The sequence below is a fragment of the Bombina bombina genome, chromosome 7, assembly GCF_027579735.1.
Source record: "Bombina bombina isolate aBomBom1 chromosome 7, aBomBom1.pri, whole genome shotgun sequence".
Taxonomy (NCBI): domain Eukaryota; kingdom Metazoa; phylum Chordata; class Amphibia; order Anura; family Bombinatoridae; genus Bombina; species Bombina bombina.
The window spans coordinates 312,202,126-312,228,985 of NC_069505.1; the positions used below are offsets into that span (position 1 = coordinate 312,202,126).

Genomic DNA, 26,860 nt, shown 5'->3' on the forward strand with positions numbered 1-26,860 from the left:
TTAACAGGAACACTCTGAGCATTAGATGTTGATGTAACAACAACAGGTAATGTAACATTACTAAAGGAAATATTATCTGCATTAACAAGTTTGACATGACATTCATTACAAACAACAGCTGGAGCAACAGCTACCACAAGTTTACAGCAAATACACTTAACTTTGGTAGATCCAGCACCAGGCAGCGATTTTCCAGAAGTATCTTCTGACTCAGGGTCAATCTGGGACATCTTGCAATATGTAATAGAAAAAACAACATATATAGCAAAATTGATCAAATTCCTTAAATGACAGTTTTAGGAATGGGAAAAAATGCCAGTGAACAAGCTTCTAGCAACCAGAAGCAATAAACAATGAGACTTAAATAATGTGGAGACAATAGTGACGGCCATCATTTTTAGCGCCAAAAAAAGACGCCCACATTATTTGGCGCCTCCACATCCGGTAACGCCGACATTTTTGGCGCAAAAAAACCGTCAAAAAATGACGCAACTTCCGGTGACACGTATGACGCCGGAAACAAAGAAAAAAAATTTTTGCGCCAAAAAAGTCCGCGCCAAGAATGACGCAATAAAATGAAGCATTTTCAGCCCCCGCGAGCCTAACAGCCCACAGGGAAAAAAAGTCAAATTTTAAGGTAAGAAAAAAATTGATTTATTCATATGCATTATCCCAAATATGAAACTGACTGTCTGAAATAAGGAACGTTGAACATCCTGAGTCAAGGCAAATAAATGTTTAAACACATATATTTAGAACTTTATATAAAAGTGCCCAACCATAGCTTAGAGTGTCACAAAAATAAGACTTACTTACCCCAGGACAGTCATCTACATGAAGTAGAAAGCCAAACCAGTACTGAAACGAGAATCAGCAGAGGTAATGGTATATATAAGAGTATATCGTCGATCTGAAAAGGGAGGTAAGAGATGAATCTCTACGACCGATAACAGAGAACCTATGAAATAGACCCCGTAGAAGGAGATCATTGAATTCAAATAGGCAATACTCTCTTCACATCCCTCTGACATTCACTGCACGCTGAGAGGAAAACCGGGCTCCAACCTGCTGCGGAGTGCATATCAACGTAGAATCTAGCACAAACTTACTTCACCACCTCCATAGGAGGCAAAGTTTGTAAAACTGATTTGTGGGTGTGGTGAGGGGTGTATTTATAGGCATTTTGAGGTTTGGGAAACTTTGCCCCTCCTGGTAGGAATGTATATCCCATACGTCACTAGCTCATGGACTCTTGCTAATTACATGAAAGAAATATAAATTTACTGTCTGTCTTGGCCAGTGTTTTTTATTTTGAGAATGAGTGAATAATAATATGCGCAGCACACTCGCCTTCCCATGCTCTCAGAACCCCCACCCACCACACGTTCTGGCTCTACACGCAGCACCACTCTGTACCCCATGCTGCAGTGCTATTTGCTCCTCGTCGAGTTCCAGTCAGGTCACGTTCCTATACAGCACAAGGAACATGACCGGACAGTAGAGAGAAAGAGGGAGGAGCTAGCTGAGCCAGGCGCTGTGCAAGGGACAAGAGCAGCTAGAGAGCGTGGGAAAAACAAAGACTTCAAATCTGGCCAGTAAGTCAAACTGGTTGCTTACTTACAACTAGCCAGAGCAACCCACCGGCCAGCATTTTAAAGGACCATCCCAATTTTTTATTTCTGTCCGGCTGTTCGTCCAGGCTAGCTGATTTTCCAAACTTTTATTTGCCTCCACACCACCCATAAATGTCCATCACTAGTCTGCCCAGCCATGCCCCCACTGTTGTACTGCAGATGCCCCTTAATTACACCCCCTGGGCACATCTAGGGAGCCCTGCACGCAGTACAGGGTATGCAGCTCAGTTCACATGCCAGACACTGGTGGAGACCGCTGCCCTCAGCCAATAGCTGCAGACTGTACTATACACCAGCTAGTGCTGCTGCCGCCAAGACATTAGGCTCTGATCACCTGCCAGACACTGGAGGAGACCACTGCCCTCAGCCTATAGCTGCAGACTGTACTATACACCAGCTAGTGCTGCTGCTGCCAGGACATGGGGCTCTGATCAACTGCCAGGCACTGGTGGAGACCGCTGCCCTCAGCCTATAGCTGCAGACTGTACTATACACCAGCTAGTGCTGCTGCTGCCAGGACATGGGGCTCTGATCACCTGCCAGACACTGGTGGAGACCGCTGCCCTCGGCCTATAGCTGCAGACTGTACTATACACCAGCTAGTGCTGCTGCTGCCAGGACATCGGGCTCTGATCAACTGCCAGGCACTGGTGGAGACCGCTGCCCTTAGCCAATAGCTGCAGACTGTACTATACACCAGCTAGTGCTGCTGCTGCCAGGACATGGGGCTCTGATCACCTGCCAGACACTGGTGGAGACCGCTGCCCTCGGCCTATAGCTGCAGACTGTACTATACACCAGCTAGTGCTGCTGCTGCCAGGACATGGGGCTCTGATCACCTGCCAGACACTGGAGGAGACCGCTGCCCTCGGCCTATAGCTGCAGACTGTACTATACACCAGCTAGTGCTGCTGCCAGGACATGAGGCTCTGATCACCTGCCAGACACTGGAGGAGACCGCTGCCCTCAGCCTATAGCTGCAGACTGTACTATACACCAGCTAGTGCTGCTGCTCCCAGGACATGAGGCTCTGATCACCTGCCAGACACTGGAGGAGACCGCTGCCCTCAGCCTATAGCTGCAGACTGTACTATACACCAACTAGTGCTGCTGCTCCCAGGACATGAGGCTCTGATCACCTGCCAGACACTGGAGGAGACCGCTGCCCTCAGCCTATAGCTGCAGACTGTACTATACACCAGCTAGTGCTGCTGCTGCCAGGACATGAGGCTCTGATCACCTGCCAGACACTGGAGGAGACCGCTGCCCTCAGCCTATAGCTGCAGACTGTACTATACACCAGCTAGTGCTGCTGCTGCCAGGACATGAGGCTCTTATCACCTGCCAGACACTGCTGGAGACCGCTGCCCTCAGCCTATAGCTGCAGACTGTACTATACACCAGCTAGTGCTGCTGCTGCCAGGACATGGGGCTCTGATCACCCGCCAGACACTGGAGGAGACCGCTGCCCTCAGCCTATAGCTGCAGACTGTACTATACACCAGCTAGTGCTGCTGCTGCCAGGACATGAGGCTCTGATCACCTGCCAGACACTGGAGGAGACCGCTGCCCTCAGCCTATAACTGCAGACTGTACTATACACCAGCTAGTGCTGCTGCCAGGACATGAGGCTCTGATCACCTGCCAGACACTGGAGGAGACCGCTGCCCTCAGCCTATAACTGCAGACTGTACTATACACCAGCTAGTGCTGCTGCTCCCAGGACATGAGGCTCTGATCACCTGCCAGACACTGGAGGAGACCGCTGCCCTCAGCCTATAGCTGCAGACTGTACTATACACCAGCTAGTGCTGCTGCTGCCAGGACATGGGGCTCTGATTACCTGCCAGACACTGGAGGAGACCGCTGCCCTCAGCCTATAGCTGCAGACTGTACTATACACCAGCTAGTGCTGCTGCCAGGACATGGGGCTCTGATCACCTGCCAGACACTGGAGGAGATGATGACACGGCTGGGCTCACTGTAATAACTGTCAGACTCAGAGAAATAATGAAAAAAGTAATATTTGAGCAGCAGAATTCTAGTAATCAGTATTTTGTCTATTAAAGGAAAATTAATGTATTTTTTTTTATTGGGTGCATTTTGAAGAGGATATTTAAGAGGATATTTAAGAGGGTATTCAAAATGCATAAGGAGTTTTTGTCCATGATCTGAAAAGCAACACAAAATCTACAAACAAAATGGAAGTTTAAATGCACATTTATGCAGATATTTTGCAAATAAGTGCTCAGTTGATATCTTCTTTGCAAATAAAAAAATATATTTCAAACCCTTTCATTTCCTTGTGACTATAATATATAGATGTGTACTCACCAGTATACACCAAACACACATATAACCGCACGTACAATGCCATGTCATATCTCCACCCCACATTAATCTAAGAAAACATAACTGCATACTTCTATTGTCAATTTTACTCCATTGTATTGGTAGCAGGTAGGTAGGCTGAGGAGTGTGCATGTGTCTGGAGCACTATATGGCCACCTGCTTTTCAACAATGTATACCAAAAGAACAAAGTAAATTAGATAACAAGTCAATTTAAAAATGCTTTGCTTTATCTGAATCTTTACAGCTACATACATTAATATGTATGTGTGTGTGTGTATATATATATATATATATATATATATATATATATATATATATATATATATATATATATATATATATATATATACACAGTATATATACACACACACACACACATATAGATATTTGACCTGGGTGCATGCAGGTTTATTGAAAGTCACATTATACCCTGACCGAAAAATATTATGGCTAAAAAACAGCCTAAAACCTAGGGGGGTTAGGGGCAGCAGAATTTTGAGTGCCTAGGGCAGCACGAAACCTAAATACGCCACTGACACACACGCATATATATATATATATATATATATACACAAACACACATATATTCACACACACACATATATTCACACACACAAACATTAGGGCTGTGCTATATGGGAAAAAAATGAATATCGCAATTTTGCCCATGAAATATCGCAATTGAGATTTTAATCACAATATTTAAAAAAAAAAAACCTGTTAAACATACATTCTCAAGTACTTATTTTTCATTGTTCAATACAGGCTGAGAGCATTAAAATACATACACACATACTCATTTGACTCTGTTACGGCTTTCATCGCCGTGGCCATGTCTTATCTCTCAGCTTGCTCTGCATTCTGTACCAGCTGCTCACGGTCCACCATATTTGCTGTTAAGAGTCAGGCGGTGACTATAAAAATGGATCGGGCACCTAGGCTATAATGGTGTTTTCATAAAACAGTAGCGTACGAGTATAGCCTAATAAAATAGCTGACAATGGCTTAGCATTGTCTCATCTGCCTAAAACTCGCCCTAGATATGTTATTACGATTTTACTACAACTGTCACTTCTACTGTCTGAGCACAGATAACGGTCGCACAACTGGACTGAACTGATGTTATTGTGCGTTGGTGTGTTGTGAACCGATTTACAATAATATCAGTTCAGGTCTTGCCCCCACTCTGGATCCGCCACTGCCAGGAGTGTTACAGTTTTCAGGGTGGGGGCTTGCTGCCTCGTGAAGAGCCTCCACTTCAGAGCGGGGATTTAAAGAAAAAAAAATCACATACCCTTGTGATTTAAAAATCGCAAGACAATTTTTTTTTTACAGTACTTGTACAGGTATTTTTATTTTCAGTATTTTATATACAGTACTGTAGTTTAAAATGGTTGCATAAGATGTGATTATTAGTGGGCATTGCACACAATAGATACTGTACCTGTAATTGTACTGTATTTAGTAGAATTTAAGTTTGTGTATTACAGTAATTGATGCAACAATTAATCTTTTTTTTTTTTTTTACATTTGGATGCTTCATTTATAATTTAGCAAAACAAAATAAACTATATTTTTGGATAAGAAACATTAGGCCATATTACATGTGGAGCACAATCGTTAGCATATGGTGTGCTATTTCTTAAGCAAACTCGCACAAAGAATAACACACAATATGGTATTACAGGTGAATTGTTATATATTTTAACCAAAACAACTTAACGCATCTAAAACTGTTTAGCGCCCTATAATTGTAATGGATAGCGCATGTAACAGTATTAGCACACTCTTGAGCTTGTATTACAAATGGTGAGCAAGAGTTGCACTCAAGGACAATCCAAAACACCACTGTAAAAATTAATACTTTTTTTTTTTATTGAGGTTTGCACAGATTACAGCATGAATAAGTAAAGTCATAACAAACTGTATGCAATTACAAAAACAATAAATAAAATCAACTCAAAGAAGTGTCCAGTTGAACCCTATTTGATTACACATCAAAAAGATGATTGACATGGAAGCTAACCGTCTGGTGAATATTACAACTAGACAGATTGGCAACTATCTATGTATGATCCTTGCAGCCTCATTAGCCAATCATCTATCAGTAAGAGAGAGAGAGAACAAAAACATATTAGGCAAGGATGTATGTATAGTTAAAACCTCATTTTTTTTATTTAGGTATGGTACAGGTTCCTCTATTCATACTAAAGGCCACTCTTGGACCTTATGACTCACATAGTGCGACGTAGAGGACTATTAGTTTATGAAGCAGCCACTTATGGGCCTTAGTACATATAGGTATAGTTTTGTATCTGAGAGAAATAATCCAAACAATATTATGCTAAATGGGATAAATTATACAGGAGACAGTAACACAGTGAATCACATTGGATGGGTTAGGGTACAGTGAGGTGAAATTGGAATGGATCTGAGACTTCTATGTTGGATTAGATTTAAGGAAGCATGTTTAGGGCTACTAATGCATCCAGGGTAAGATGATGTTGGGGTCTTGGTTAAAGTCCAAAGTGACATAGGAGCTTTTAATAAGTTACATATACACTATATGGCTCTATAAGCTTATGATATGTGGAGGTATTAGGGTGCCAAACTGTGGAGGTTACGTATAAGCTAAAACCTTAACTTCAGGACTAAAACTAAAAGTAACTAGTCATAAACGTGGGAGTCTGTATTTATGCACCCATGGGTACCTGAAGGCTCCCAACTCTAATGTACTTCATTTGAAATATCCACATAAAAAGTACAAAGTGATAAGGCTTTAAATAGGAGCTGTACAGTGTAAAATATAAGGCATAGACACATTTTTACCAGGTCAGGTTATCCGGACAATAATTATCATGAGGTTCTGTGTCTTGAACCTATTACCAAACGTGTGCCAAGCTACTTATTGCAAGAGAGACCTGTCCGCATTATATCTCTTAAACTCCTTTAATGTGACAGTTCTCTAAGGTAGCAGCATGATCCCGCAGCCACACAGGTTCTTCAGCCTACACCCGACCACCAGGCCAAATTGTTCCCTGTAATTTTGGACCCGGATTGGGACGATGATTGGTAGTGACCTGTAGTGGCCGCGGAACCACCTGAGATACCAGGGCGATCAGTGTAAGTGCAAGTAAGTCTGTACACAATGGCCACCTCGGTAGCCGGAGTCTGTGATCCCATGGACACGATCGCCTTATTGTGAACAGGCGTCTGCACCACACAGGACACATCCGGAACACTCACTGAATGTCGCACCCACAACTGTCCTTCCAGCCGGCCCAGTGAAAATTTTCCTCCTGCAGGTAGCATACTTGGTGGGGTCATCAGCATGAGTGGCGAGAGATTGTACATAGATTGCGAAACTTGCAATGGTAGAGCTTCTATAACTAGAGCGGAGTCTACACCCGATATCCGTGTAGGTGTGAGTCCATGTAGCTCCCAAAGCTGCATGGAGCCAGGTCTGTCTGTATCTCCAGTGCCCTCAGGCATACTCAGTAGTGCCGGCTTAGCTGACAGTCTTACTTCTGACAGTTTGAAGCCCAAATATTGGTTTTATCTTGCTGTTTGCTATAATTTCAGTAGGAAGGTGTGAGCAGCTAACAGTTTTGCGTCCATAGATGGCCGCCGCCCGGAAGTTCCCCCAACAATTAATCTTTTAATAATGTTGAATATGTTTGTATAGAATACAGTTGATGTCTTCACAGCCATTTTCTGTTTGAATAAAAAAGTACTGTAGTACAGTACTGTAAAAATAAATCTAGATACAGTATAGGTGTACACTAAAAATAAAAGCACGTAGATGTAGAGTACAGTACCGGTATTTTACTGTACATTATTTTATTTAAAATGTTTGCATTAGGTGTGATTACCTGTATTTGAGGGAATTGTGCACAATAGATACTGCACCTGTAGATGTCATTGCACTGCATACTGTATTCAGAATAGTTAAAGTTTGTGTATTACTGAATAGTAATTGATGCACCAAATAATCTTTTTTTTTTTTTAAATACATCTTTTATTGAGGAGCTTTAGAAACATTAGAATTCTGAAGACATGTAATGTTTAGGCCAATATGGAAAACTTCACATCCATCCAGGGCCAGCTCAAGCTATATTGCTGCCTGGGTCCGAGAATGAAATGACGCCCCCCCCCCCCCCCCCCAGTAGTAACATTACTTATTAGCATATCAACCTACTAGCCAGGCCATTGACCTTACTAAGCCTGCCTGCATGCAATTAATGTTTATGAACAATTGTGCAATAAGTGTAAGTAGTTGGGGAACAGAGATGCCCTTGTCCCACCATTAATATTGCCTCTGACCAGTTTTGTGTCTTTGTGCATGAGGAGGTTATACTGCTGGGAACCTGAAACTTCCCCCACGGAGACACATAAGTGGTCTGGGTCTGACAATGATTGACCCAGTCAATGAAGTGCTGCCCCTTTATCAGGTGCTGCCTGGGTCCATTGGACCCACTTGGTGCCATGGTTGAGCCGGCCCTGCATCCATCTACATGTAAACTGAAAACAAATATGGCTTAGTTACATACACAAGGGTGCAACAATCTTCCTCTTAAGTACAGAGAGATAATAAGTTGAAATACATACTCTACTAATAAAATACGGTATGCAGGTTAGTATCAATAGAAGTACAAAAAGTAGCAGTCTATAATAAAGTTGAGCCTATGTAAATGGAACCTCATTTTCTGCATTGGGGTAACTACTGCTCAGGTCTCTTATGGACCAGTTGGTTCAGAACATTTATTTGAATTGGTAGTTACATAGAAAGTCACTTTTGGACTGAGTAATACATCTAAAAATTCACTGGAAACTTCAGAGTAAATATATGGTGAGCTGAATTATAAAGTGGGGTATGGGGTGAAAGGGTACAGCGGACAAGAGCCGCTCCAATATAAGTATTGAGTTATGGGCCTAGGAGAACTGTAAAAAGACAGCACCCCAGTACATTAATTTAACTGACAAAAATAATTACTCTAGAGCTGTTATACTGTAGGATAATCCTTGGGTAGACCGATACTTGTTACCCGTTAGGGGCAAGCAATTCCAGTGGGGTAAGGGTATGAATTCTTACTTGAGTGAGATTTCTAGGTGTGTCTGTATAGGGTAAGTTATAAAACATCAAATAGTTGGAAGATGTTCAGGGAAGGGAATCACTTTTCATGGCTATATATGGAGTACTAAGGGCCCTTAAGCTGTATCCCACCTGTAAAGTGTACTAGATATCTGATACTCTTCCCTCCTCTTCTAGTAGATAGGATGCTGCCTTGGCCGCTGGCAACACCCCAACTAAGGTAGTATATGTTAAAGTAAAGATGACAGGACTAGGAGGGACCTGCAATCTATCCACATTAGATGTTTAACGAGTATGAGCTCAGTGGAGAATAAGTATATATATGTGCGCCAGTTCTGGGGTGGTGTTAAAGCTCTAGGATTTATATTGCGCTTATATCAAAGAGTGTTCTGAGGTTGCTCTATGTAGGTATAATCTGTTGAGATAGATGTGTGACATGTTAAACATTTGAGATCTCTATAAGACAAAGTTATTATAGGAACCTTGATAAAAATGTAATACAACACTTTCCCAATTAACTAGATATAAACCAGAAGAATTTAAATACATGTTAAGGAATCACACTCCAAATGTTAATAATCAAAGAATAGGGGAGAGAAAGGGAGATTCCTGGTGACTGCAGGGAGTCAAATGATAAGTAGGGTGAACTAGTTAAACTGAAAGTTACTCGTCCTGAGAAGGAGATATTTCAACCAATTCCAGACTTATAGCAAGCTATACAGTATGAGGTGAATGAGTTCACACTGTCACCATGCTGCTTTGAAACCCATTGCAAGGATAGTGGTGGAGTAACTATGTCCACAATGAGGAGATATATTGGCCTCCATGTATCATCAGGGAAAGTTGGGCACCAAAATGGCAGTTCCACTTGTCCTCTCTGAGCACCTGCTAGAAAGAGAGTGAGAGGACTCTTTAGATTGCTGTGTGGAATGTTCCTAGGCTGGCTAGCTAAAACATGCTTGACACTGTAACTCCTGCTTCTAGTGTGAGACAGTTTAGATGCGGTGTAAGCCATTCTGTGATCCATAGCATCGTCTTTTCTGCTTGCAGGGTAGTTACTAGTTATTAATAGGGGAGCTACATAGCCCCTGTGTTGCGGTTCATGCTGTGAGGATTGTGAAAGTTGTTGGGCGTGTTGCAATACTGTGAGTAGGCTCCATTTGAGATCCATAAAGTGTTCATCTAAGTGTAGTAGGATAGGATCTTCCCGAGTGTCTAATGACTCCATGGCTTTAAGCAATTAAGAGAAGTGTGACTTATGAGCAGCTATCCAAGTGAATTATGGGGTCTGACTTCTATTGCTTTCACTGTCCTATAAATTTATCCGTTCTCCAGGCGGGGAGGGGGGTGGTCTGCGGCCCTTTACCATTTTAACAAGGATTCATGTGCATGACACACTTATGTAGCTTGTGGCTTAAAGGGACAGTTTACTCAAAAATTTTCTCCCCTTTAATTTGTTCCCAATGATCCACTTTACCTGCTGGAGTGTATTAAATTATTTACAAGTAGCTCCTTTACCCTTATATTGGCATTTGAAATTGTTGATTTAGCATGTGGTATCCCCACCTATTCTGAAAGTTTGTGGCCGCGAGTACCAGCTATAGATAAGCTTTGTAAACACAGCCAGCAGAAGAAATTACACTCCCAGTCGGATATAGCAGAGATAAGGTAATACAATGTTGATTTTTCATTGTTCTCTCCAAGTACTGGTGATTGTTTTAATGACAGATATAAGATAAAGTAGCAGGTATATGTGCACAATGTGATACAGTAATGAGATCTGATTATACCTACAAGCTCAACCCATTTTATTAGGTTGTGGCTTCAAAACACAAAATCAGAGCTTTAATATACACAAATAAGCCTTAAAAAGCTAATTTTCATACATTTTTTACTCTGCAGTTGGTAAAAAAGCAATTGTAAACATATTAAGGGAAAAACTATTTTACAGTATACTGTCCCTTTAAGTAATCACTGTGTACTAGCCTGGGTTCTGCAAAAAAGCGGTCTTATTTCCCTTCTCTGAGAGAGGACAGAGGGTTAGTAATGGCAACTCAATTTTTCTCCAGATCAGGGCTGCGTCATATAGGAGCGTTGCCTCTTAGTTCCCAATTGTCAGATCTGCTCAGCCTCACGATCCCCCATATCTCAAATGTTTCTAGCTGAAGAAGTAGTGCTTAGATACAAATTATTTTGGCTGAAACAAGAGATATGATGTGAATATAAGTGGGAGCTTCTGAAAGCTGTCCCTGCCCCAAATAATCTTGGAATACTGTACTTTGTATTCAATTTATTTTTTCTCACCCATTTTCTATGTTAGAAAAAAAAAGTTAATCCAGATAAACCAGATAAAACTGCTGTAATGATTATGCAGAACAACTGTACTGTATTTGTTACTTGTATGCAAGAAAAACAAGAAATTGATTCTGATTAGGGATGCACTGATACTGGTACTGTATCAGTATGATGCTGATCCTAAGCATTTGTGCCCAAATGCTCCAATACTGGAACTGAAAGAATGAATATTACAATTGAGATTTTAATCACAATTTTTAAAAAAATAAAACCTGTTAAATGACTGTTAATAACCAAGCTTTAACTGAGAAGACATTCTTATCACCTTAAAAGTATAAAAACTTTACAAAAGCACCTTCGAACAGAAAGAGATGAATACACACACAGCCATGTAGATTGATAACCAACTAGATGTAATAGATTACCGGTTCGCAAAAATAGAAGCCATTCTGCAAACCATACTGGACAGGATGCCCTCAGAGCAGAACTTACACAATCTCATTAAAAAATGAACACCAAAGAAAAAACTAAGGAATCAATCTCACAGCACCACATCAATTTCTGATCTAACCCGAAAATATGGTCAGGAGAAGAAGACCAAACCGACACACTGACAGACGGAAAATCTATACCACTAGAATGGAAACATCGCAATATTATCCCTAAAATGGCGCCTCTGATAGCACAAAGAAAATCACAGGCGAAAAATATGCCCACAACTTCAGTGGCTCTTGCTGTCTGTATATGGGAAGCGTCATATGTCACTCTTCCGATCCTGGACTTTACCGGACTAAACCCAAAGAATACTATATTGTTAACTCAAAAAGCCTGTGGAGTCTCATATAAATTTATGCAAAAGGAAGGGGTCCTGCCACTGCCTGCACTCTTGCGGGAGCTTGGGGGGGGGGGTTCTCTGAGTGTAGCGGGCCCCGGAGAGACACGCTTCTCATCACTCATGTCTCCAGGAGGTGTAAAAAAGAATATCACTGGGCAAGCTGCAGACCCTTGTGAAGCACTCCGTACACGGCCAGTTTACAATCCTCATGGAAATCCACTGAAGACATCCAAATTTGAACCCCCACCTCAATCTATTGTTCAATCGCAGCAGGGAAACCATAACGGAACACTTAAATCTACACCATACCAGCAAACAAAACCCTATGGTTGAACTAACGTAGCACAATCTCACTGCAATGTTATAATATTGAGCTTTCTATTCTACTCTGTGCCCTAATCACAAAGCACTTAGACAGCAAGCATTTTTTGTGTTTTTTAATGTATTTCTAAAGGTGGTTATATAATAGTAATCCACTAGATAATTTATAACCAGTATGCCTATATCTTCTTACTAAGCTAAGTCTATCAAAATAATGTAGGTACTGCATACATTCTATGGCCACAATGCTCACTATGATATTTGCATATAATTTAATAGAAGATCTCCTGGGGGTTTTGTGGGGGGCCCCTGGTATGACATTTTTGTGTGTGAAATATAAAACAGAAAACAGTGTTAAAGTGTCACTATTGTATGCAGTATTAAGTGATCATAGGCCTCTCCTTTGGGGCTAACAGCCAAAGCCGTAGAGGAGATAAAAGATAGTAAATGTGTAGGATGACACTTAACTTTTGCTAGATTGAGATTTCCACATATAGCATATTGATACCACTCATAGTATACCAGAAAAGACCTGCACATACCTACTCTACACATATGACCTGAAGTTATACTCCTATTGAGCTAACACCACTGCTCAAGACCACCGGATCAGTATACTGTATATATCCATTTGTGGTACAATAGCAAATATGCTTTGAGAGACATAGAAACCTGCTGGAAAATCTTTATTTCTCCTTTGCTCGTGATTATGTTGGATAAATCACTAGTTATTTTCAAAGTTAAACAGCACCGTTGTATATCTTACATGTGGTGCCAGTTCTGGCTAATGTAATCCTTATAAAAAATGTCATTATCAATCTAGAACCATTTTGTTTTAGGATACACTTGTTTGTTTATGTGTATAGAATTATTATTACCCCTGTTTATAAGGAATCCACAATACTAAGGTCCAAGAGTGAACTACTTAAAGTTGGGGGTAGAAAATAATAAGGAAAGAAAATAATGAGGGAAGAAATGTTCTAAGTATACTTCTGTATGTCAAATATGATAATATTTGAAGCCTTGATTGTTGAACATGATGTACAGTATATATATATCTATGTGACCTCATATGAGCCTCATTTACTTCTTTATGTATGTATATCTTATTATCCTCAATAAAAATTGAAAAAAACAAACTGTTAAACATACATTCTCAATAAAAAATGCATTAAACTGTACAGAATCTTAACCTCTTGAGTGCTAACGACGGCTCAGAGCCATTGCAGAGTTTCCCACTCTGGTGCTAACGACGGCTCAGAGCCATTGCTAGCACTCTCCCACCTTGAGGGAGATCTGGGGGCTCCCACACGCTCCTACCCCAGCTAATAGGCCTGCATAGTGACAGGCATCGCCGGGGCTTCATGTTTTGCGCAATGACGTGTTGACATAACCATGCAACTTTATTAACAATTTACAATACAAAGTAGAGGGAAAGGGGATATGATGCTTAAACGCTTATATCTCAGGCATCTAAGCAGCTACAGACCCCCAAGACCCACCGTTGGAAAGGTAATCGGTGGAGATCTGGGGGAAAAAAAATCAGAAAATAAAATTAAAAAAAAACAACACCGAGGTGGGAAAGTGCTTAGCACTCAAAGGGTTAAAGTACTTATTTCTCATTGATCAATACAGGCTGAGAGCATAAAAATACAAACAACAAAACTAGTTTAAATAAAATTAGCTGCCTGTGCTGTGGTTACTTAGTAGCCGTTTCTAACCACATTGGCCATGGTATCTTGGGCAGTCAGTCAAGCTGTTATGAGTAACATGTGCAGCAGTGTATGCATAGAAATACATGAATAGTGCTGACTGTCCAGCAATATTATTTATGTTTCTAAGTGCATTAAAGTTAGTATACAATTTACACAGCACACTGTTGCATGTGTATGTCTACATGTCGTGTGTGTGTGTGTATGTGTATGTCTATGAGTATGTATGTGTGTGTATGCGTGTGTATGTCTGGTTATGCATGTATTTTTGTGTTAGAGTGTAGGTGGTGCTAGAAGTAAATCAAGCAATGGGTTAATAAACTAATTGTCTAAGTCTATTTCAATCAGCCTCCAACAATGGGTTTCGAATATAGTGTAAGTCAGGCTAATACCGTATAGCAAACTGTGTGGTAAAAAAGAGAAATAAATTTCTAAAACTAATTTCTAAAATCCCATAACAAGTTTATTCATTGGTTCAAAGCTTTAAAAATCAACATACACAGTCAAAGCTTAAAGCTTTGAACCAATGAATAAACTTGTTATGGGATTTTAGAAATTAGTTTTAGAAATTTATTTCTCTTTTTTACCACACAGTTTGCTATACGGTATTAGCCTGACTTACACTATATTCGAAACCCATTGTTGGAGGCTGATTGAAATAGACTTAGACAATTAGTTTATTAACCCATTGCTTGATTTACTTCTAGCGCCACCTACACTCTAACACAAATTTCCTTTAACCAAAACTACCTAGGAAGGAGGTAGTATAAGAGGTTGGCGACGTGGGTAGAGTCCAGCACTCCATTTCACTGTTTCATACAATATCTTCAATTGGTTATGCATGTATGTAGTGTATGTGTGTGCGCATGTCTGGGTATGTGTGTGTGTGTATGTGGTGTGTGTGCGCGTGCGTGCGTATATCTGAGTATGTGTGTATGCGTGGCTGAGTGTGTGTATGGGTGAGTATGCGTGTGTATGCTTGGGTGATGTATTTTTGTGTGTTGGTCCATAGCCATGACAGTGAAGTGCTGCCAATCTCCTGTCAAAATTAACTCGCATTAACATTTAAAGCCCCCTGAGTGTCATACACAGAACAAAATTCCTAATAGGAAGATTATGGCTGATAGCATGCAATATTAGAGATACACAGCTTTGAAAAAGTGGAAATAACCTAGTACTTGAACAAATTTGAATTGTACAAACAGTGGGGGCAGTTTTTGTTCCATAATACAGTGTACAAAAAGCATACAATGACACCAGATATACACAGATAACGAAGAAGAAAAAATAAGTAGAGCGAGCTCTCTACAAATCCTCTGACACTCTTTGAACTAAAAAAATACAGACTGCTGACTGAAAATGCTAAATAAACACCCCTGGCAGTGCTTTGCATAAGTACTCACCCGTTTATAGCAACTAAATCCATGATTAGATACATCAAGCTGGATGAATTACAGCCCCAGAACACTGCACTGCTTATCTATTCTGCAGTAGACTTCAAGGAATTTGAAAAAGCCCAGGACATTGTGTGTGTGTATGTGGGGGGATGGGCTAACGGAGTGAGGACAAAAGAGAAAATGGCAAAAAAACCTAACATTTTCTGTATTGAGCAAAATTAGTATTAAAAATCCATAAACACATTCACTACAAAACTAGAGAGTGCACAACTAAACTGTTAACTGCAAAAAAAAAAAACAACAAAAAAAAAACACCAACAGATATCTAAAAGGGACTAAAACCTATTACAGAAAGATTCTAAAAACATCTCCATAGAGCTGCCAGAGAGTTAATAAAGCCATTAAGTATAGTCTGTTATGTTTTAAAACAGTATAAAGTATGGAGGAGGAGGAACTTGAAAATAGGCAAAAAAGTGTGTCAAGAGGAGAAACAGGGTGAGTCCCCTGGCTTTGTTGTAGCTGTGACTGGGTTGTGTGTGTGCTAAGGTAAAGCACTTATCTGCAAAAGCATCCCTCCGCCGGCTTACCAGGCACGCAGCTGCAGCAGTATCCAGTAGAGAGTCCATCCAGTGCAGATACTGGTATTGCAGAGGAAATCTTGTAGGAAATACCAGAATCCCACAGTAGAAGGCTGCAAATCCCTGTGACATCTGAGGGCAGCCATGACAGAAACCCCATAGGAAATACTTTCAATGCTTGAAAGTGAGAGAGCAGCCAAACACTTAAAAAACTGCAGCCTTGAAAAAAAATCATGGCAGGAAGCACTACAGCAGCACTATTCAATAGAAAAAACAACTAGTAATCCGGTGATAAAAAAATCACACAGATACTAGTAAGAGGCGCCTAGAGATAATTTAGATACAATAGTACAAATAATACAATGACAAGAGTATACAAAAAACATAATTTATGTAAGAACTTACCTGATAAATTCATTTCTTTCATATTAGCAAGAGTCCATGAGCTAGTGACGTATGGGATATACATTCCTACCAGGAGGGGCAAAGTTTCCCAAACCTTAAAATGCCTATAAATACACCCCTCACCACACCCACAAATCAGTTTAATGAATAGCCAAGAAGTGGGGTGATAAGAAAGGAGCGAAAGCATCAAAAGTAAGGAATTGGAATAATTGTGCTTTATACAAAAAAATCATAACCACCACAAAAAGGGTGGGCCTCATGGACTCTTGCTAATATGAAACAAATGAATTTATCAGGTAAGTTCTTACATAAATTATGTTTTCTTTCATGTAATTAGCAAGAGTCCATGAGCTAGTGACGTATGGGATAGCAGATACCCAAGATGTGGAACTTCCACGCAAGAGTCACTAGAGAGGGAGGGATAAAATAAAGACAGCCAATTCCACTGAAAAAATAATCCACAACCCAAATCAAAAAGTTTTAATCTTATAATGAAAAAAACTAAAATTATAAGCAGAAGAATCAAACTGAAACAGCTGCCTGAAGTACTTTTCTACCAAAAACTGCTTCAGAAGAAGAAAAAACATCAAAATGGTAGAATTTAGTAAAAGTATGCAAAGAAGACCAAGTTGCTGCTTTGCAAATCTGATCAACAGAAGCTTCATTCCTAAAAGCCCAGGAAGTAGAAACTGACCTAGTAGAATAAGCCGTTATCCTTTGAGGCGGGGACTTATCCGATTCTACATAAGCATGATGAATCAAAGACTTTAACCAAGATGCCAAGGAAATGGCAGAAGCCTTCTGACCTTTCCTGGAACCAGAAAAGATCACAAATAGACTAGAAGTCTTTCTAAAACCTTTAGTAGCTTCAACATAATATTTCAAAGCTCTTACTACATCCAAAGAATGTAAAGATCTCTCCAGAGAATTCTTAGGATTAGGACACAATGAAGGGACAACAATTTCTCTACTAATGTTGTTAGAATTCACAACCTTAGGTAAAAATTTAAATGAAGTCCGCAACACCGCCTTATCCTGATAAAAAATCAGAAAAGGAGATTCACAAGAAAGAGCAGATAACTCAGAAACTCTTCTAGCAGAAGAGATGGCCAAAAGGAACAACACTTTCCAAGAAAGTAATTTAATATCCAGAGAATGCATAGGTTCAAATGGAGGAGCCTGTAAAGCCCTCAGAACCAAATTAAGACTTCAAGGAGGAGAGATTGACTTAATGACAGGCTTGATACGAACCAAAGCCTGTACAAAACAATGAATATCAGGATGATTAGCAATCTTTCCGTTAAAAAGAACAGAAAGAGCAGAGATTTGACCTTTCAAAGAGCTTGCAGACAAACCCTTATCCAAACCATCCTGAATAAACTGTAAAATCCTAGGAATTCTAAAAGAATGCCAAGAGAATTTATGAGAAGAACACCAAGAAATGTAAGTCTTCCAGACTCGGTAATAAATCTTTCTAGACACAGACTTACGAGCCTGTATCATAGTATTAATCACTGAGTCAGAGAAACCTCTATGACTAAGAATTAAGCGTTCAATCTCCATACCTTCAAATTTAATGATTTGAGATCCTGATGGAAAAATGGGCCTTGAGATAGAAATGGGCCTTGAGATAGAAGGTCTGGCCTTAACGGAAGTGTCCAAGGTTGGCAACTTGCCATCCAAACGAGATCCGCATACCAAAACCTGTGAGGCCATGCTGGAGCCACCAGCAATACAGACGAACGTTCCATTAGAATTTTGGAAATCACTTTTGGAAGAAGAATTAGAGGCGGAAAGATATAAGCAGGTTGATAATTCCAAAGAAGCGACAACGCATCCACTGCTTCCGCCTGAGGATCCCTGGATCTGGACAGATACCTGGGAAGTTTCTTGTTTAGATGAGAGGCCATCAGATCTATTTCTGGAAGTCCCCAGATTTGAACAATCTGAAGAAATACCTCTGGGTGAAGAGACCATTCGCCCGGATGTAACGTCTGGCGAATGAGATAATCCGCTTCCCAATTGTCTACACCTGGGATGTGAACCGCAGATATTAGACAGGAGCTGGATTCCGCCCATACAAGTATCCGAGATACTTCTTTCATAGCCTGAGGACTGTGAGTCCCACCTTGATGATTGACATACGCCACGGTTGTGACATTGTCTGAAAACAAATAAACGATTCTCTCTTCAGAAGAGGCCAGAACTAAAGAGCTCTGAAAATCACACGGAGTTCCAAAATGTTGATTGGTAATTTCGCCTCCTGAAATTCCCAAACCCCCTGCGCTGTCAGAGATCCCCATACAGCTTCCCAACCTGAAAGACTCGCATCATTGAGATCACAGTCCAGGTTGGACGAACAAAAGAGGCCTCTTGAATTAGACGATGGTGATTCAACCACCAAGTCAGAGAAGATCGAACATTGGAATTTAAGGATATTAATTGTGATATCTTTGTATAATCCCTGCACCACTGGTTCAGCATAAAAAGCTGGAGAGGTCTCATGTGAAAGCGAGCAAAGGGGATCGTGTCCGATGCAGCAGTCATGAGACCTAGAATTTCCATGCATAAAGCTACTGAAGGGAATGATTGAGACTGAAGGTTTCGACAAGCTGAAACCAACTTCAGACGTCTCTTATCTGTTAGAGACAAAGTCATGGACACTGAATCTATTTGAAAACCCAAAAAGGTTACCTTTGTCTGAGGAACCAAGGAACTCTTTGGTAAATTGATCCTCCAACCATGTCTTTGAAGAAACAACACAAGTTGATTCGTATGAGATTCTGCAGAATGTAAAGACTGAGCAAGTACCAAGATATCGTCCAAATAAGGAAATACCGCAATACCCTGTTCTCTGATTACAGAGAGAAGGGCACCGAGAACCTTTGAAAAGATCCTTGGAGCTGTTGCTAGGCCAAACGGAAGGGCAACAAACTGGTAATGCTTGTCTAGAAAAGAGAATCTCAGGAACTGATAATGATTTGGATGAATTGGAATATGAAGATATGCATCCTGCAAGTCTATTGTAGACATATAATGCCCTTGCTAAACAAAAGGCAGAATAGTCTTTATAGTCACCATTTTGAATGTTGGTATCCTTACATAATGATTCAATATTTTTAGATCCAGAACTGGTCTGAAGGAATTCTCCTTCTTTGGTACAATGAATAGATTTGAGTAAAACCCCAGACCCCATTCCAGAACTGGAACTGGCACAATTACCCCAGCCAACTCTAGGTCTGAAACACATTTCAGAAATGCCTGAGCCTTCACTGGGTTTACTGGAATGCGTGAGAGAAAAAAATCTTCTCACAGGCGGCCTTACCTTGAAATCTATTCTGTACCCTTGTGAAACAATGTTCTGAATCCAAAGACTGTGAAATGAATTGATCCAAATATCTTTGAAAAATCATAACCTGCCCCCTACCAGCTGTGCTGGAATGAGGGCCGCACCTTCATGCAGATTTGGGAGCTGGTTTTGACTTTCTAAAAGGCTTGGATTTATTCCAGACTGGAGAAGGTTTCCAAACAGAAACTGTTCCTTTAGGGGAAGGGTCAGGCTTTTGTTCCTTATTCTGACGAAAGGAACGAAAACGATTAGCAGCCCTATATTTACCTTTAGATTTTTTGTCCTGAGGCAAAAAGGTTCTTTCCCCCCAGTAACAGTTGAAATTATAGAATCCAACTGTGAACCAAATAATTTATTACCTTGGAAAGAAAGAGAAAGCAAAGTTGACTTAGAAGTCATATCTGCATTCCAAGATTTAAGCCATAAAGCTCTTCTAGCTAAAATAGCTAAAGACATATACCTGACATCAATTCTAATCATATAAAAAATGGCATCACAAATAAAGTTATTAGCATGTTGAAGAAGTTTAACAATGCTATAAGCATTATGGTCTGACACTTGTTGTGCTAAAGCCTCCAACCAGAAAGTGGAAGCTGCAGCAAAATCAGCCAAAGAAATAGCAGGTCTTAGAAGATTACCTGAACATAAATAAGCTCTCCTTAGAAAGAATTCAAGCTTCCTATCTAAAGGATCCTTAAAGGAAGTACTATCCGCCGTAGGAATAGTAGTACGTTTAGCAAGAGTAGAGATAGCCCCATCAACTTTAGGGATTTTGTCCCAAAATTCTAATCTATCAGATGGCACAGGGTACAATTTCTTAAACCTTGGAGAAGGAGTAAATGAAGTACCCAGACTATTCCATTCCCTAGAAATTACTTCTGAAATAGCATCAGGAACTGGAAAAACTTCTGGAATAACTACTTGAGGTTTAAAAACTGAATTTAAACGCTTAGTAGATTTAGTATCAAGAGGACTAGACTCCTCCATATCTAATGCAATCAACACTTCTTTAAGTAAAGAACAAATAAACTCCAACTTAAATAAATATGAAGATTTATCAGTGTCAATATCTGAAGCAGAATCTTCTGAACCAGATAGATCCTCACCAGAAACAGATAAGTCAGAATGATGGCGGTCACTTAAAAATTAATCTGAAATATGAGAAGTTTTAAAAGACCTTTTACGTTTACTGGAAGGAGGAATAACAGACAGAGCCTTCCTAATAGAATTAGAAACAAATTTACATTAACAGGGACATCCTGAACATTAAATGTTGAAGGAAAAACAACAGGTAAAGGATTATTACTAAGGGAGACAATATCTGCGTTAGAAAGTTTATCATGACAACTAACACAAACTACAGCCGGAGGAACAGTTACCAAAAGTTTACAACAAATGCACTTAACTTTGGTAGAACCAGCATCAGGCAGAATCTTTCCAGAAGTAGATTCTGATCCAGGGTCAGGTTGTGACATCTTGCAAAATGTAATAGAAAAAACAACAACATATAAAGCAAAATTATCAAATTCCTTAAATGAGTGTTTCAGGAATGGGAAAAGATGCAAAATAAACAAGCCTCTAGCAACCAGAAGCTATGCAAAAGTGAGACTTAAATAATGTGAAAAAAAGGTGGAGACCAGAATGATGCCCACATTTTTTTGGCGCCAAGTATGACGCCCACATTATTGGCGCCAAATACAGCGCCCATATTTTTTGGTGCCAAGTATGACACCACATTCTCACGTCAAAAATGACGCCCACATTTTTTGGCGCAAAAAACGTCTGTAACACACATACGTCAAAAAATGACACAACCATGAACAAACTTCCGCCGTCAACTATGGCGCCGAAAATGAAAGAATTTTGCGCCAAAAAAGTTCGCGCCAAAAATGACGCAATAAATTTAAGCATTTTCTGCCCTCGCGAGCCTAACAGCCCGCAGGGAAAAAAGTCAATTGAAAATTTTTAAGGTAAGAAAAAAAATTATTTATTCATATGCATTATCCCAAATAATGAAACTGACAGTCTGAATGAAGGAATACTGATTATCCTGAATCATGGCAAATATAAGTTTAAACACATATATTTAGAACTTTACATATAAAGTGCCCAACCATAGCTTAGAGTGTCATAAATAAAATAAGACTTACTTACCCTAAGACACTCATCTACATATAGTAGAAAGCCAAACCAGTACTGAAACGAGAATCAGTAGAGGTAATGGTATATAAGAGTATATCGTCGATCTGAAAAGGGAGGTAGGAGAAGAAATCTCTACGACCGATAACAGAGAACCTATGAAATAGATCCCCTAGGGCCTAGAGGAAGACCATTGTATTCAAATAGGTAATACTCTCTTCACATCCCTCTGACATTCACTGCACTCTGAGAGGAAAACCGGGCTTCAGCCTGCTGCGAAGCGCATATCAACGTAGAATCTAGCACAAACTTACTTCACCACCTCCATGGGAGGCAAAGTTTGTAAAAACTGAATTGTGGGTGTAGTGAGGGGTGTATTTATAGGCATTTTGAGGTTTGGGAAACTTTGCCCCTCCTGGTAGGAATGTATATCCCATACATCACTAGCTCATGGACTCTTGCTAATTACATGAAAGAAATAGATGAATATACAGACTAGATAGTCCAATTAATAGTGGTCAGTGATATGACAGTCTTGCTCATGCAATCCCAGGTCTAAAAGATGCAAATCCAGAGCAATAGGCCGCTCCTCCAAGGTGTCGTGCCAAAACACAGGATAAGATGATCTACAAAAAGTGAAATAGAGGGCACGTTTCTCAGTGTAAAACACTGTTTCATCAGGCAGGTACAGCCTGATGAAACAGTGTTTTACACTGAGAAACGCGTTGCTTTGTTTTAATTATTGTAATACATTTTTAATATTTTAAACTCTCCATCTGCTGCCTATTCACTTATGTGACTCCAACACTTGGCATCATCTGGATTTTTGGTTCCATCTGAGAGGGACCTGGACCCTGCTCGCTAATTATTACCACATTGGCCTACACAGATCCATCTTTCTTCTGGTATCTCTGGACTCTCCCTGGAGAGACGAGGATTCCACTGGCTATATTTCCATTGGGTCTACCAGACGACTAGTGGTTCCGGACTGCCTGTATTGCACATCAGTGCTTTACACTTTGTGAGTAAGATTCTTTAGCTTTACTGCTATCATATCTGAAGTTGTTTTGATCTGCACTATGTGGTGCCATCTATTTCACTTTTTGTAGACTAGTCAATAGACACTCATCCATTGAATATAGACTGAAACCCCCTTCCTCTGAAGAATCAAACAAACATCTTCATTCTTCAACCACCTCTAGAGGAGGCAAAGTAAAGACTGAGGTATGTGTGAGGTAGGAGGGGTTTTATAGAGCTTTTGGGGGTTGGGACACTTTGCCTCCCCTAGTGGTAGAGAAGGGTAATTCCCATGAGTAATGGATCATGGACTTTCACCACCTTTATGAAAGAAATTACTTCAAAATGTATTAATGAGCAATAAGCCCAAATATGTTTATTTTCTGCAAGTCTAGCGCAATAATATAATTGCCAAAATCACTAAGAAGAGTATAAAAACCACACTCACCTGCCACCTGATGTTTTATCTGCAGCTCACCATGGTACCTTGGCTGTGTGTACACCATAAATATCTGCTCATTACCCGGAGATGAGTCAAAGCAGCTAAGTACAACTTTACCCTGTTATGAGAAACATAGATTAAAGGCAAAACCATTTGTTATTTAACAAGTTGTAAATTAACTGATGTAAATTACCCTCCCCCCAAAGGAGAATTGTAGTCAAAATTTAAACGCAGATAGGTCAATTTACATTTTGATTGGACAATAGATATGAATTGGCTGTTATAGGGATAGCTTTTACTAAAGCCCTTTCTAACTAACACTTTGCAGTACAGATTTGATAGCTCTGTCCCACTGGCCCTTGCTCACACTCAACCAACATTTTGTGAAACCACCCACCTGGTCTCATCATTAGCGGTTCTAGGGGGAAGCACTCCCAATCTTCTATATGGCACCGCCCCATTGGGTAGGGACGGGCGAATGTTTCGCAACATTCGAAAAACGAAACAAATTTTAACACATTCGTTTACATAACATTCTAACATTTGATTTTTTAATGTTCGGTTTCGAATTTTACGATTACATTCGAAAACATTAGTTTAAAAAAATTCTAAATTTATATATTTGTAATAGTATTTCTAATGCTTTTGTTAAATGTAATATTCGAATTCGAAAAATTCTAATTTATATATTTGTAATAGTATTTCTATAATGCTTTATTTAAATGTAATATTCGAATTCGAAAAATTTGAATTTATATGTTTGTAATAGTATTTCTAATGCTTTCTTTAAATGTAATATTCAAATTATGCAATATTCGATCGAAATAGAAACATTCAAATTGATATATTTTTATCTATTATGTATCATATTACTAGATTCCCTACCTAATAGTTGGCTAGATTACGAGTTTTGCGGTAACTGGGGTGCGGTGCTAACTTGCACGTTATTCTCACCGCTCATTTTCCTGCAGCGCTGGTATTACAAATTTTTACAAACCCGGCGTTAAAAGGCAAAAAGTGACCGTAGAGCAAAATTTTGCTCCACACTTCACTTCAATATCAGTGCACGATTTCCCCATAGGAATCAACGGGGAGAGCCTGCTGAAAAAAAAAACTAACACCTGCCAAAAAGCAGCGTACAACTCAGTAACGCAGCCCCATTGATTCCTATGGGGAAATAAAATTTATGTCTACACCTAACACCCTAACATGAACCCAGAGTCTAAACTCCCCTGATCTTACACTTATTAACCCCTAATCTGCCTCCCCGACATCGCCGACACCTGCATTATACTTATGAACCCCTAATCTGATGCCCCTAACATTGCCGACACCTACATTATTTTTATTAACCCCTAATCTGCCGTTCCCCGACATCGCCGACACCTGCATTATACTTATTAACCCCTAATCTGCTGCCCCCAACATTGCCGACACTTACATTATTTTTATTAACCCCTAATCTGTCGCTCCGGACATCGCCGCCACCTACATTATTTTTGTTAACTCCTAATCTGCCGCCCCCGACATCGTCGCCACCTACCTACACTTATTAACCCCTAATCTACCACCTCCAAAGTCGCTGCCACTATTCTAAATTTATTAACCCCTAAATCTAACCCTAACCCCAACACCCCCTAACTTAAATATAATTTAAATAAATCTAAATAAAATTACTATCATTAACTAAATAATTCCTATTTAAAACTAAATACACTGTGTGCAGAATTATTAGGCAAATGAGTATTTTGACCACATCATCCTCTTTATGCATGTTGTCTTACTCCAAGCTGTATAGGCTCGAAAGCCTGCTACCAATTAAGCATATTAGGTAATGTGCATCTCTGTAATGAGAAGGGGTGTGGTCTAATGACATCAACACCCCATATCAGGTGTGCATAATTATTAGGCAACTTCCTTTCCTTTGGCAAAATGGGTCAAAAGAAGGACTTGACAGGCTCAGAAAAGTCAAAAATAGTGAGATATCTTGCAGAGGGATGCAGCACTCTTAAAATTGCAAAGCTTCTGAAGCGTGATCATCGAACAATCAAGCGTTTCATTCAAAATAGTCAACAGGGTCGCAAGAAGCGTGTGGAAAAACCAAGGCGCAAAATAACTGCCCATGAACTGAGAAAAGTCAAGCGTGCAGCTGCCAAGATGCCACTTGCCACCAGTTTGGCCATATTTCAGAGCTGCAACATCACTGGAGTGCCCAAAAGCACAAGGTGTGCAATACTCAGAGACATGGCCAAGGTAAGAAAGGCTGAAAGACAACCACCACTGAACAAGACACACAAGCTGAAACGTCAAGACTGGGCCAAGAAATATCTCAAGACTGATTTTTCTAAGGTTTTATGGACTGATGAAATGAGAGTGAGTCTTGATGGGCCAGATGGATGGGCCCGTGGCTGGATTGGTAAAGGGCAGAGAGCTCCAGTCCGACTCAGACGCCAGCAAGGTGGAGGTGGAGTACTGGTTTGGGCTGGTATCATCAAAGATGAGCTTGTGGGGCCTTTTCGGGTTGAGGATGGAGTCAAGCTCAACTCCCAGTCCTACTGCCAGTTTCTGGAAGACACCTTCTTCAAGCAGTGGTACAGGAAGAAGTCTGCATCCTTCAAGAAAAACATGATTTTCATGCAGGACAATGCTCCATCACACACGTCCAAGTACTCCACAGCGTGGCTGGCAAGAAAGGGTATAAAAGAAGAAAATCTAATGACATGGCCTCCTTGTTCACCTGATCTGAACCCCATTGAGAACCTGTGGTCCATCATCAAATGTGAGATTTACAAGGAGGGAAAACAGTACACCTCTCTGAACAGTGTCTGGGAGGCTATGGTTGCTGCTGCACGCAATGTTGATGGTGAACAGATCAAAACACTGACAGAATCCATGGATGGCAGGCTTTTGAGTGTCCTTGCAAAGAAAGGTGGCTATATTGGTCACTGATTTGTTTTTGTTTTGTTTTTGAATGTCAGAAATGTATATTTGTGAATGTTGAGATGTTATATTGGTTTCACTGGTAAAAATAAATAATTGAAATGGGTATATATTTGTTTTTTGTTAAGTTGCCTAATAATTATGCACAGTAATAGTCACCTGCACACACAGATATCCCCCTAAAATAGCTATAACTAAAAACAAACTAAAAACTACTTCCAAAACTATTCAGCTTTGAAATTAATGAGTTTTTTGGGTTCATTGAGAACATGGTTGTTGTTCAATAATAAAATTAATCCTCAAAAATACAACTTGCCTAATAATTCTGCACTCCCTGTACTTACCTATAAA

The 26,860-nt window shown here is 40.1% G+C and overlaps 1 protein-coding gene across 1 annotated transcript in view; it reads right to left on the reverse strand.

The window, feature by feature from the left end:
- Positions 1-26,860, reverse strand: part of IL17RC (interleukin 17 receptor C) — a 263,169-nt gene that overhangs the window by 180,892 nt on the left and 55,417 nt on the right. The window contains exon 5 of the mRNA XM_053689379.1: positions 23,576-23,687. Within this exon, the coding sequence (XP_053545354.1) occupies positions 23,576-23,687 (112 nt within the window). The remainder of the gene's footprint in view (positions 1-23,575; positions 23,688-26,860) is intronic.